Source organism: Cebidichthys violaceus, unplaced genomic scaffold (genome assembly GCF_023349555.1).
Source record: "Cebidichthys violaceus isolate CVI_PGR_0920_01 unplaced genomic scaffold, fCebVio1.0.p SCAF_25, whole genome shotgun sequence".
NCBI lineage: Eukaryota > Metazoa > Chordata > Actinopteri > Perciformes > Stichaeidae > Cebidichthys > Cebidichthys violaceus.
In genome coordinates, this window is record NW_027176428.1 from 3,953,099 (window position 1) to 3,965,943 (window position 12,845).

At 43.1% G+C, this 12,845-nt stretch overlaps 1 protein-coding gene across 3 annotated transcripts in view; it reads right to left on the bottom strand.

Annotated features, from left to right (window-relative positions):
• The window catches only part of plxna1b (plexin A1b), a 181,101-nt gene that overhangs the window by 19,865 nt on the left and 148,391 nt on the right, over positions 1 to 12,845 (bottom strand). For all 3 annotated transcript variants that reach the window (XM_068720224.1, XM_068720222.1, XM_068720223.1), the window contains exons 16-20: positions 11,946 to 12,113; positions 8,939 to 9,032; positions 7,634 to 7,870; positions 5,665 to 5,808; positions 4,220 to 4,454 (exon numbers count right to left, since the gene is read on the bottom strand). In XM_068720224.1, coding sequence (XP_068576325.1) covers positions 4,220 to 4,454; positions 5,665 to 5,808; positions 7,634 to 7,870; positions 8,939 to 9,032; positions 11,946 to 12,113 — 878 coding nt within the window. The remainder of the gene's footprint in view (positions 1 to 4,219; positions 4,455 to 5,664; positions 5,809 to 7,633; positions 7,871 to 8,938; positions 9,033 to 11,945; positions 12,114 to 12,845) is intronic.

A 12,845-nucleotide genomic window follows, 5' to 3' on the forward strand; every position in this document is an offset into this window, starting at 1 on the left:
CAGGTGACATAAAGATTTAATACAGAGTTTAACCAAACAGGAATGAATATACAGGATTTTGTCTTCAACACTGATATCCTGATTTTGATGACAGCTTATAATCAGTCTTCCATTTTACATTTAGCTTTCTGTCAGCAGAGTCCCAACACAAAACACAAATTAAAGACACTTAATGACTGAGGCCTGTTTTATTGCTCTGGTACCTATTTATCCCAAACAAAGCACTGCTTCTATACAATCTCTTCATGTGCAGAAAAGGAATTTCTTGGGAAATAGGAATGTAGATGTAACACCATCAAGGTGAGAAGCAAAAAAGCGTTTATTTAGAGGTGAAAGTTGGGAATTATCACTAATTCTAACATTTTAAGTCTGAAATTCCCAATTATTTGGGAAGAAAAATATAATAATCATTACTAGAGAACACAATTTAGAAGGGATAGTTTGGGTGTTTTAAATTGCAGTTGTAAGAGGTACTTGTAGTAGATGGCGGTTGGCATGCCCCCAGTTTGGAGACAGGAGAATCAGCACGGAAGCAAAGCAATATACTGCTGTGGACGGGGAAAGCAGCAAATTTATTTTAGCCACCTAAAAGAGGGGCTTACCTAAACAAAAATCTGTTTAAGCGTACACTATACTTATATATTCACCACTTTGTCCTGCTGTCAAATAGCCATTTCAGACAGTGAACTGAACTAAAAGTGAAACTTGTCTATGCTCTCTTCAAAGGCATCACACTCATGGATAAGTACCTCATACAACCCCACTTCAAAACACCCGAACTATCCCTTTAAAAGGATACAAAAAAAAAAGAGAAGAATGGAAAAGCTGTGGTGAAGTTAATCAAAGTTACAACACATGCAAAAGTTGAAATAAACTCTAAAGCCAGTCTTTACCTTGACTTTTACTATTCATGCCTCAATCAATATGATTTCCTGAAACAGCATGTTTTAGAGTAGAACAATGCAACACAGGTGAAAGTGAGGAAAAGACGGAGGTGTGTGGAGGAGTAGCTGTGAGAAGCAGCATTATGTGATCGCTCAATGCTGAGAGCAGAGAGAAAGATGGAGGGAAGGAGGAGAGAGAGGAAAGTGTTATGACTCTCAGTGGCTGGAGGGGAGTTCAGGATGGAAGCGCACACAGGAACAGGAACATGAGCCTGTGAGTACACACACATTACACGCTGCCACCACACACGCTTGTACTACAGCAGCCACACACACACACACACACACACACACACACACACACACACACACACACACACACACACACACACACACACACACACACACACACACACACACACACACACACACACACACATTTTCCTGTCTTGCCCCACAGCTGAACACATAGTGCCCAGATGATTAATGTGAGTGCATGTGTCAGTGTTTTTACACATTTTCCATTCTCTACGAGTGTGTGTTCTGACCCTGTTCTGTATACTCCAGTGGCTTCACAAGTCACATCTAGAGGGAACAAATGGGATCAAATCCATTCTCTCACTCACTTCCCATACAATAGTGCATATATTTTTTGCTGTACTGCCTTGATTCTATTTTATACATATGAAACTCCCTTGAGGAGGAATATACAGCTTTACGGTTCCATTAGCTCGACTGATTGTGTGCCCTATAGTGTCACCCAAAATACACCAACACATGGATACACAACCCAAACAAATAATGAACCAAAGCCCAGACTAACAGATGGCTTGTGTCACCCTATCCCTCTCTTCCTATCTCTCTTTTTCTCCCTCTTTCTTCCCTTCAAAGTGACATCTTAGAGGTGACCTCTCTCTCCCCCCTATGGTTGCCTCTCCTCTGCTACATCCCTCTATCTTTCTGTTAGTTTGGCTCACTCATGCCATCCATCTCTCTCTGCATCTCTCATCAGCCTCTCTTTTCTCTACCCTGATGCATATCTTCTCTTCACTTCTTTTCTTTCCTCTATATATGTTCAATATTTGTACTTATCTATTCAATTTTTGTTTGCTGTTGATGGCAAAAAGGGGTCCACTCACCTTCTAATCACTTCCCTTCTTATTACTCAATGTTGTCCTCTTACTTGTGCACCCATCTCCTTCTGCACCAAAATATTATTATTCTATTAGTAGTATTATTATTATTATTATTATTATTATTATTTCAGCATTATCTCCCGCTATCCTCATATCAACTTCCTTCTCTCTCTCTCTTTCTCTCTCTGTCTCTTTCTGTCTCTGTCTCTTTCTGTCTCTCTCTTTGTCTCTCTCTCTCTCTCTCTCTCTCTCTCTCTCTCTCTCTCTCTCTCTCTCTCTCTCTCTCTCTCTCTCTCTCTCTCTCTCTCTCTCTTTATTCTTCAGTACTTTCTGCTTCCCCTTTTGTTTTCCCCTCTCTCCTAATCTTCCGATCCATCCTTCTTAAATGCCCACCTCCCCTCCCTTTCTCCTCTCACAAGTTGTCTGCCTTATTTATCTCCCTCGCTCCGTCTCTCTCCTTCCATCCATCCTGTTGTCGTCTTCCAGACAGTGGTGACAGTGGGGGACAGACGGGGTCAGGGCACCTGGACTCACCGCCACACGCCCCAGCCAATCATTGTTTGACCCACTGTGTGAGTTTATATGCATGTGTGTGTGTGTGTGTGTGTGTGTGTGTGTGTGTGTGTGTGTGTGATTGCGAGAAGTTAAAAAAAAAAAAGAGCAGGGCCTGAAGAGTTGAGTGTCAGGTGGAGTGCACACACACACACGCGTGCGCACACAAAGTCATCCCCTGAGCAGATGACTGGCACAGCTAAAAACATTCTGGGGCGGGGAATTTGAAAGATGTGGGTGTTTACCATTGTTTGATAATCAGACTTTGCCGTACACTTTTCTTCATTCAGCCTGAAATTGTGTTCATGTCAGCCAATTTTCTGTTGGAATTTATTCTGTGTTTCCCTAACCCATCGTTAGTATGTGACATATCCTTCCCGCAAGAAGCAGTCAACTTTTGTAGTTGGTGACTTGTTTATTCTCTTTAAATTGATTAACAACAACCTGTACATCTGCGTCATGCCTTTTACGTTTATATTTTTCTTAAATGTCGCTAGGTAGCTAACAAGCTATGGAGGAAGATGATGTCGCTATTTTTAATCATGCCTGCAAAGCTCTGATTGGCCGACAGCTTCTCCGCAGTTTCTGGCCTTTGTGATAGTCAAGATATCTTGGTCACTATTGCAATAACTTGACCATTCTTTTTTGTATCTTTCCCCGATATTTAATGTTTTAACAATATTGATATCTGTCGATATTGGGTCTGAGCTAATATTTAGATTTTTCTACATGTTGGTGCTTTGCAGTAAACACCTTGATATGATGAAACCTTTGGACACCCCTACAAGTAACTACAATCAATCTACATTGTTATATTTGAGGTTTACTAAAGCAGTGCAACAAGTGAAGTGAACTCTTATACAAATGTAGTCTGATGTTCATAGTAATCAGTATTCTCCTTCTCTCTTTCTCCCCATCTGCTTCTCTCTCTCTTGCCAGACAAACCAGTAACAGCATCAGTAGGCTCTCAATGGATCCATGCTGTTTACTGCCAAATAAATATATGCTAATGTACTGGTGTGTAAGTCTCTCTGCCCCTGCTTCAGTCGTTGCCAAACCCCTCCCCCCTTACCATGCCTCACTTTCCCACCTCTGTGCCCTGTATCTATCTAACCTCCATCTCCCTCTCCCTCTCTCAATGTGGATGGTAGTGAGGCCAGCCAGGCAGCTCTCTCATGGGGTGGAGAGCCAACATCTGGTGGCTGGCTCAGATCAAAGTACTGGAAACACACCAACACCCACACACACACGCAGGCAGGCAGGCAGGCGCACGCGCACACACACACACACACACACACACACACACACACACACACACACACACGCGCACACACCGCTGCCACCTAACAGCAGGGGGACAGTTGGCAGCGAGAGGCTGGGAGAAATAGAGAGTGAAAGAGAATGCAGGCAGGGAGAGAAATGGATAGGACTATTGAATGGGAGTAGTAAAGCTTTTGAGGCAAACTGCAGCAATTTACAGAAAGTTATTTGGGGACATAGGAGTTATTTGGGTAAAAAGATGAAGAGAACCAAGAAGTGAGAAATATGAAAAGGAACTAGGAGAATACAAGCACTATAGAAGTAACTTGTGAAGTTTGAGCGGTCAGCGTCACTCCTCTCTTATGACCACGTTTTGTCAAAACTCACCTTCCTTGCACTCAAGGGCCACCCTGGACTCTAGGTTGTCCATCTGCAGTTGCAGCCGTTTGAGGGTGCGGTCGGCATCCCGCGACTTCCTCTTATAAGCAATCAGCACCACAATGATAACCAGCAAGAGTAAGCCGCCACCTCCTCCGATACCAATGATAGCAGGCAGAGTGAGCAGGCTGTCTGAGTAGATCTGCAAGGTCCCTGGTGAGTATTCAAAGCCTCCAACACGCACCTAGTAGACGGACACACACAGGAAAGTTACATTATCTTGAGACTACATAAAAAAAAATAAAAAATAAAAAAAAACAGTGGGTCTGTTTGCAGCAGTATTTGGCAGGTTTCCAAGCTGAAGCTGTAAATCATTTTCATTTAGAGTTACATGAAATAGAAAATAAATTAGATGTGAAAGTCTTACAAATCCTACAGGCCCACATCTGGCCACAACTACTTTAAATCCAATAGTGATGAAAAAAATGCTGCAAGGTGCCAGTGCTAAATCCCATATTGCATTTATACTGACAAACCAAGCTGTGTCGTGTTGAGCCAAGTGCAGGCCAAAACCCTTTATATCTGGGTTGGGGGAGGCAACATCTGTGCCCCCGGGCCGTCTTTGGATCCAGTGAAACAAGTACACACAGTCACACACCCATCTGACTTTCAGCCATATCACATCAAAACAGTTCTGGTTTGCAGAACACATGAATAAGAAAAAAACGTTAGGATATGGGTTTTTTCCCCCCATCTTTTTTTTCTTCTTTTATTCCATCTTCAACTGGCTTACGTCTATGAAATACCAAATGGAGGAGGGTAAAAATAGACACAGACCTCTCACGCCCACTAGCCATTTTTTGGTCTCTATTGAATATCAATACTGTTCAAATCCCAAGGTGGATGCCAGCCAAAAGAGACCGATCAAAAGCTTCTAAGACGTAAATACAGTCACAAACAGTGCCAATGGTGTAAGAGACAGGATGTGTGTGTTTGTGTGCTTGCAGCTGTATGAATGGGGAAGAGAAATCTAGAGTAATTAAAGAGATTTAGGTCTGATGGATGGGGAGGAAAGAATGAGTTGAATGAATAAAAAAGGCAGGAAGTGGATTGACATAAAGAGGGGGGATGAATAGCACAGCGGAAACTGCACTGAGAACAGGAGCTATAGAAGAAGATGGGCTGAGCGGCTGAAAGAAATGTGAAAGACAGATGCTCCAGAGGTGGCAAGGAAAGAAATCAAGTGGGATGACGAAATAACAGGTACTTAAGATAGTCAAATTGAACTTGGGAGATGGATGATGCTCATTTTCAGGTTTGAATCCAAACACTTTGCCCTGGATGGCCCCATGCTCTGCCCCGTGTGTGACAAATCAAGTTAACATAATGAAGAAAGACACTCGCATGATGGGAGGACATTCAGTAATGTTAACAATTCTGAAAGTTTTACTCACAGTGACTTTGTGTTCTCCGGTCAGGTTGGGCCATTCACACAGCAGCTGGCTCTCAGACAGGGTGAGAACGCAGGGCGTCTCCCCGATCAGCACCGTGTAGTTCAGTTTAGCGTTTCCTGGGGCTGCAGGAATTAGGTTACGACCCTGGAAACAGAAACACACACATACTTCGGTTACTTACATAAGATCTAAGTCTGATGTGGTCCACACAAATAGAATAATAATTACAGAGAATAAATGCAAACTGATTCACTGACTCTGATTTACGCTGCCAAAAATCCCCCATACTTCTTTCTGATTGACTGGCAGGTGTCCGTCAGGTGTTCAGCCACAGCGCTTATAAATGTGCAAGGTCCTTTAAACTGCACGTAGCCATAGCAACTGTGCTACTGCACAGAACTGACCGATCAGGCATCAAAATATGAGAAACCTGTGCACATTCTACTCTTCATAATAAATTACTAAGTCTTTGATATTGCTCTAAAGGTAAGAATGTAACTTGAAATACATTTAGCCAATAAGAAATTAGATTATTTGATCATGATCTGGTGGATAAGGGCTGGCACAAGCATAAATGCAGGCCAAAGACTTTAAAAATGTGTTGGGAAGTACAATAAATATATTCTACAGAAATCTCCTCCCTCTCTTCTCCTCTGCTACCTTTACCTACCTCTCCTCATCCTAAGTCACTGTGCTACTGTGCTAATAATTGCTTTAAAATCTCAATGAACATCTAATTTCTCTGCAATTATTTAATAGGATGCCGTTCCTGTGCTGCTTATTATTGCAATTCTTTACACGGAGCCCGGTGGGGCAATCAGAGCTTTTCATTATGGAATTATTTGTAAAGTTACAGGGTAGAAAGGCAGTCTTCATTTCTAAAACTTCACCCTGATTGGCCGAGAGAAAAAAGGCTTTCGCTTTCCATGAAATTGCATGATCATTTTCTCTCACGCTCCTGCATCTTTGAAGTTCAACGGGGAAAGGTGAAATGACAAAAGACAGAGTGGGTGGGTGGTGCAAAGCATTTCTAAACTGCTTCTATGGCTCAGAGTAAACATGGCTATGAAGTCTCCCTTCAGAAGTTATCTGATAAAAATCTGAGCAGGTGGCATAGCAACGCATGGGTCCACTTTATAAACATTACTTTCCTTTGCACCTGATATTAAAGGGGGTGTTATGGAAGAGACTTTTTTTTCTTAAAGGTCTCCAAACCCCAATGGAGAAAGCAGTCGAAGAAATAACATCTTTCAAGGTTGAGGCACATCTGACAGACAGCTGTGTTGAAAGAAAACTCAAAGAAAGGAGGAGGAGGTAGCCAACATTCTGTACAGGAATGTTTCGAGCAAACGCTTTCAAATTCCTGTCAGTAGTTGTGTTGGATGCTAACTGGGAGGTCGCTACAGCATTTTCTAAAATAATTATTTGCTAGATTGAGCTTTTTAATGTTGCTTACAAATACTCAACATCACTGGTACGCTGCTCTCTGCTTTTACTGCTCTTCTAGTGTGTCAACTGAGTTCTAACACTCTGCTACCCTTCTTTTGTCCTGGAGTCCTAGTGAGTTTTAAGACATTTATTCCACACCTTTACAGAGTAACCTTCGATGAAAAGCTTTGATGCAAAACCACCACAAACTCCAACCTGACATTACTCCCTCAGACGTATGAATCATTCCCCCCCAACCATTCCTGGTCTAGTGTGAAAGGAGAGAGGACAGACATCAGAAATAAAATGTGAAAGGTGATGCAAGAAAGAAGACAGGATGCAACACAAAACAGAAAATGTTCGGAAGACACAAAGAGAGGAGAAAGGTAGAGACAGAGGAAGAAGACGTGAGAGTGGAAACTGAGAAAGATAGAAAAGTCAAGAGAAGAATAAAAAGAGAAAAGATGTGATGGATGTAAAGCAAAGCACAGATAGAGACAAGGCCAAAACAGATCAATGCTAAGAGCACAAGGCAATTTACCTTGAGTATGAGTGGTGAGCTGGGCTTCAGCTCCAGCATGCCCGAGGGGCTCAGAGGTTCGAAGACGGGGTCCGGGTGGTAGCTGAAAGTCTCGTTTACCACCAGCACGGAGCGCACGTCGTCCATGACAAAGCCGATCTCATCAGGACTGCTGCCCGACTCCGAGAATCCTTTGTCAGATCCGGCCACAGAGGGCGCCAGACACACCATCACGGTGTTGTTGACAACCGTGCAGTTCTAGAGAATGGGAGAGAACATCCAGAAAACAGGAGAGAGGAAAAGTGAAAAAAGGAAGGAGGGAATGAGAACTGGGGAGAGAATATGCTTAAGAGCTGAAATAAGTTTGACACAGTGATTTCCTTTTCTATCAGACAGCGTTTCAACCTTGTTTACACTGGCACAAGAAATTTAAACAAAGTACATTTTTAAATAATAACTCAAAAGATTGTGTTAACCAATACATAATCAAAAACATCTATAACGGCTGAAACAGGGTCATGTGATACGAGTGATTAAATGTCTCCGTAATGACATAATGAGGAAGAGGCTGGCTTAATAACATCAGTGTTGTAATCAGTGTTGATATTATCTGGAAATCCCCTGTGGGGTTCGACACTTAAATCAGTCACCGAAGAACAAATTAGACTGTAATGACTCACAGAAAAACAGGAGAGGTCAGCCAGTAGCAGTTTACAATGACACAGCACGGCTAAAGAGATCTTTGAATAGTTTCACAGCGTGTTGTAGCCTTACATTATGTTCTATATGTCACATATTAACACTCGCACACAAAGTGTGTGAAATCACAAAGGCATGGAACAAAACCGTGTTTATAGGTCAAAAGAAACATTAACCAAGCAGAATAAAAATGACTGCAGAGAGGTTGACAAAGGAAACAGAAGGGATATTTTTACTTTCAGCCAAGAGCGGGAGAAAGGTTAGCTAAGCCCCGTGGTGCTAGGTGAAGAGAGGGGGATTTGCCAGAGCCGCTTTATTGCTGGTTGACATTTCAAAGGTTAAACTGCTAAAAGGAAATTCAACATCAAAAACAAACAGAAAATGGGCCCTTGGCTGGTTGACCGACGGGTCAGGTGTGTGCGTCCCCGTCTGTGTCCCAGGAGTGTGTGTATTGCCTGAAAATGAGTTTTCCACAGAGAGGGAGACAGCAGAGGCAATGGGTGAGAAAGAGAGAGACACCTGTGTGTCTATATTGGTCTCACTCCATCTCACTTGCCAAGTCAAGTCACTGCTTTTTTTGTTTTGTCAATAAAAACTGTGTGTGGGTGCCTGGATCCGACCACTTACATTTTCTGACTTGGCAGCTCCATACTTGGCTCTCATTTTGGGCTCCTTGATGGTGCCCAGATTGGTTCCAGTTATGGTCAACATGGTTCCTCCACTAAAAAAGAAATAACAACACTTGTTGTAAAGACATCAGGACAAACACAATTATACAATAGTACTGGGAAAATTAAAACAATTCCACGTGCACTTGTGTGTGTGACACATTCATGCACCTCCTGCAGAACTTTTTTGGTCTTGCATGGTCCAAGTGCATACACTATTTAGCCAGCCTATCAGTAGAAGAGGCCCCTCCAGTAAGTGATATACCATTAATGCTCGCTCCTGCTATAACCTTCCGCCTGCTTATTCACGGGAGCCCATTTTCAGGTAATGATAGCAACGCTAAAGCCCTTGCATGAATGTTAAAAGCGGCTTTAAACCGATCTGGAGGCTGGAGGGAAGAATAAGCGAATATGTAGCATTACTCCTGAGAGCCGAAGCTTTTGGCCTCTCCTCCGCACCTCTTGAAAGCCAGGGGAGATATTTCTACAGTGTATTAAAGTTGCACTGCAGTATTTTTAAGCATGAGATTCACTCAGCGAATGCACCGCTGTCAGTGATCTGACATGTTCTGTAACCTTTACACCTGTGACCTATTCAGGTCTATGTGACGCTGACCAGCCGAGACATGGGTAATATGGGTGAGAGTCCTATTCCCCCACAATGCCTCCTCGACAGCCTCTGCTGGCCTGAGAGGCTGAACTTTATCTGATGTGAGGTGTTCTGACAGCAGCTAAATAAGTTAACATACAACCTAAAAACTGGAGTGGGATAAGGCGAAGCTTGAAGCCTAGTGAGTCACCACTGGCACCAAAAAACACAAACAGCAAATGATACGCTGGCTGGTATATTGCTAGGTTTCATACAGGCAATGATACACTAAAAGAAAGCTTATTCTGTGTCATTATTCAAGTGCTGTAAAGCCTTGGAAGAAAGCTCTTCTACATGAATATCAACCATTTCAGAGGCTCTGGCGTTTTTTCTCTCTGAGCAGTGGCAGCTGAGGACTTGTGATCTACTCAGCCAACATAACATCCATTCCATGATGGAACGAGAGCATCCTAAAGTAAATATACATGGACACAGTTCCCACAAGAGAAAACATCCACATCCAGGGGGTTGGCTGTGTTTTTCTAAGGCCAGATGGAGCCGGTACCTAAGGCCAGGCCCAGGCCTGGCAGATGTCGAAGTGGTGAATAGAGTCTGGTGTGAAAAGTGAGCACACAAAAGGAGATTTAAATACAGTTACACCTTTGTTGGCGGGATAAGATAGAGCTTTGAACATGTAGAGGAAACTGTGACCGAGAAGCTCAAGATCAGTAAAAATCTGCTTTGTATCAATATGTAGCAACACTCAACAGAGTAGTTCTGTGAGAAGATAAGACTCATTTCCACACACACAGTGTACACTTTAATGGTGTACTGAGTGAACTGTAAACAAAGTGGTGTGTCACGCAATCTCCACAGAGCGTGTCCGTCGTCACCTCAAGAGCCTCTTCCTGAAGGGAGGGGAACAAGTCTGAGTCATGTCAGATTTGTGTTTTGGACAAGGGAGGCTCAGCGCTGTTTGAAATCGCCCCGTCAAAAGGGTCACGAAAGGGGACGCGGTGACAAAATAGCTTGGTAAATAAAAGCGTGATTGGCCTGGAGAACAATGCACCTCCTCCTCTGGGAGCGCTGAGTGAAACACCAAACACAAGCCGAGTGTCGAGGTTATTTCCCCCCCTAAGGTTGGAACCAACACTTTCATTCTCCTTTCCCCATGCCAACTCTAATCTACTTTATTCATGCCATTCCAAATGAGACTTCTCATCCGCTTTGCATGACAAAAGAGGTGTGAGCGGACGAGAAGAGTTTTAAACGCGGCTCCCATTTTCACCTCAACCACCTGCGATGATGCAGAAGTGGATTGTTAGACTGTCTGAACGGACAATGTGTCCTGTGGAAAAATCGAATGTGGGCTCTAAGAGGTGAACTGGAATATACTGTATACAAGCCAGAGTTGCTCTAATTACAAAACAAGAAATATATATAAAAAACTCACATGTTCCTGGAATTATACTTTTGAAGTAAATGAGACAGTCAACAGTGTGTGTTTGAGCTGGCTTCATTTCTGAGCTGAGGAGTAGAAGAGTTTCTAGGTCATGCAAGTGAGCCCATTAGCACTTGGTAGCTCCAAGCTTTTTTATTTTTTATTTTTTCTCCACAACACAGCTTGTGTTTGCACAAGAAATCTTCCCGTGGGTATGTAGTCTCATTTCAATAAGTCAAGTAATATTTACAGATACATCTCTGCTGCAACTCATCAACTGTAGCAGTGCACTGCTTCAGGAGCCTCCTTTACTGCTGCTCCTGCTCTCAAAGATTTACTTTTGAAAAGAAAAACAGTGTGAAAATGGAGAAGAATGTTTAGTTAGATTTGTTTCTCTAACTTTCAAACCCAAACAGTATGCTTGCAGAATATTACATTTGTCAAATTTTACAGAGAGTTCATATTTCAGTTTAGTTGACTATGCTCCTCGAAAAAAGGCATGAATGGTTAGCACATCCACCACCAGGTGTTAATAATGTATTGATGTATTTGTATCTGTTCTATAGAAGTACATCAAGCAGAATTGCAGATCAAAAACTGTGTTGATGTGAACTATAGATAATGAAATAATCATGACATTTTACATGAAGTCCGACAGATATACGTAGCTATATGGCGCAGCAGAGCTTGAAAAATACACCAATTTATGCCGATATTGCCAAGTTTGCAAACCCTTCCTCCGAACTATTCACCTTGAATCCCTGTCAGGGTTGACATGCACAATGCATGAAAAAGCGAGAATAAACCAATCTTGCAGTCTCGGGTTTTGAGATCGCCGTAAGCTTCTATGAACAGAAGATCCTTGACGTTCATACACAAGGTTAACTTTTGCTGCAACCGGACTAGCTGAGGGAAAAGCCCTTTTTCTGTCCTCACCTGGCGATACTCCAGTCGGGCTCGATCTTGAGGATGGTGGGATCGTCAGAGTAGTTGAACTTGACCTCTGGGTTCCTCAGCTCAGCAGAGTTGATGTCCACCATGACCGGGGTGGTACCCGCGGTTTGCCCCGCCGGAGTCACACACACTATCTCCTTGTTGCTCCGCCTAGAAGAGCAGGAGATGAAGTTGGGAGGACAGGCGAAAAAGAGAAAAAGAGATGTTACATAAAAAGGTTGCTGACGGCCTCTCTTAAAGTAGACTTTTGAGTATTTGGGAGCTGACTCTCTGACAGACACACAGAATAAAAACTGAAAAAGTGAGTGCACTGTAAAAAAAAAAAAAAAATCCTTAACTCTTAAATAACTCATAAACACACACACACACACACACACACACACACACACACACACACACACACACACACACACACACACACACACACACACACACACACACAGTGGTGACACAGTCGCCTATCCACAAGGCCAACATCTTTCAGTCTGTCCAGCCGTGGTTTCATCAGCCTGAATCACAGAATACTGTACTTCAAAGCTCTCTCTCTCCCTTTCTCTCTCTCTCCTTCCCTCCTGCGCTTTCTCTGGCTGATAGATCTGAAGTGGCAGATCAGGCTGGTCGTCTCTCTGTGTGATGTAACTCCCTCCGTAGCAGACAGGCAGCCAGCTGTGACCTGCTGGGAAACTTTGTACCGCTGCCAGAAACTTTGTGCTCCACTCCAGTGGCTCATTCCTCTGTCCCCTACCCCTGCCAGGGGGAGACACTGCTGACCGAGCAGCGGGAGGATAGCTACCTCTGAGACTGCTGTGTGTTGAGCAGGTGTGCTTTGACTGTTTGGAAGGATGAATTTGCATATAAATACAGTGCGCAAGTAGAAGATTA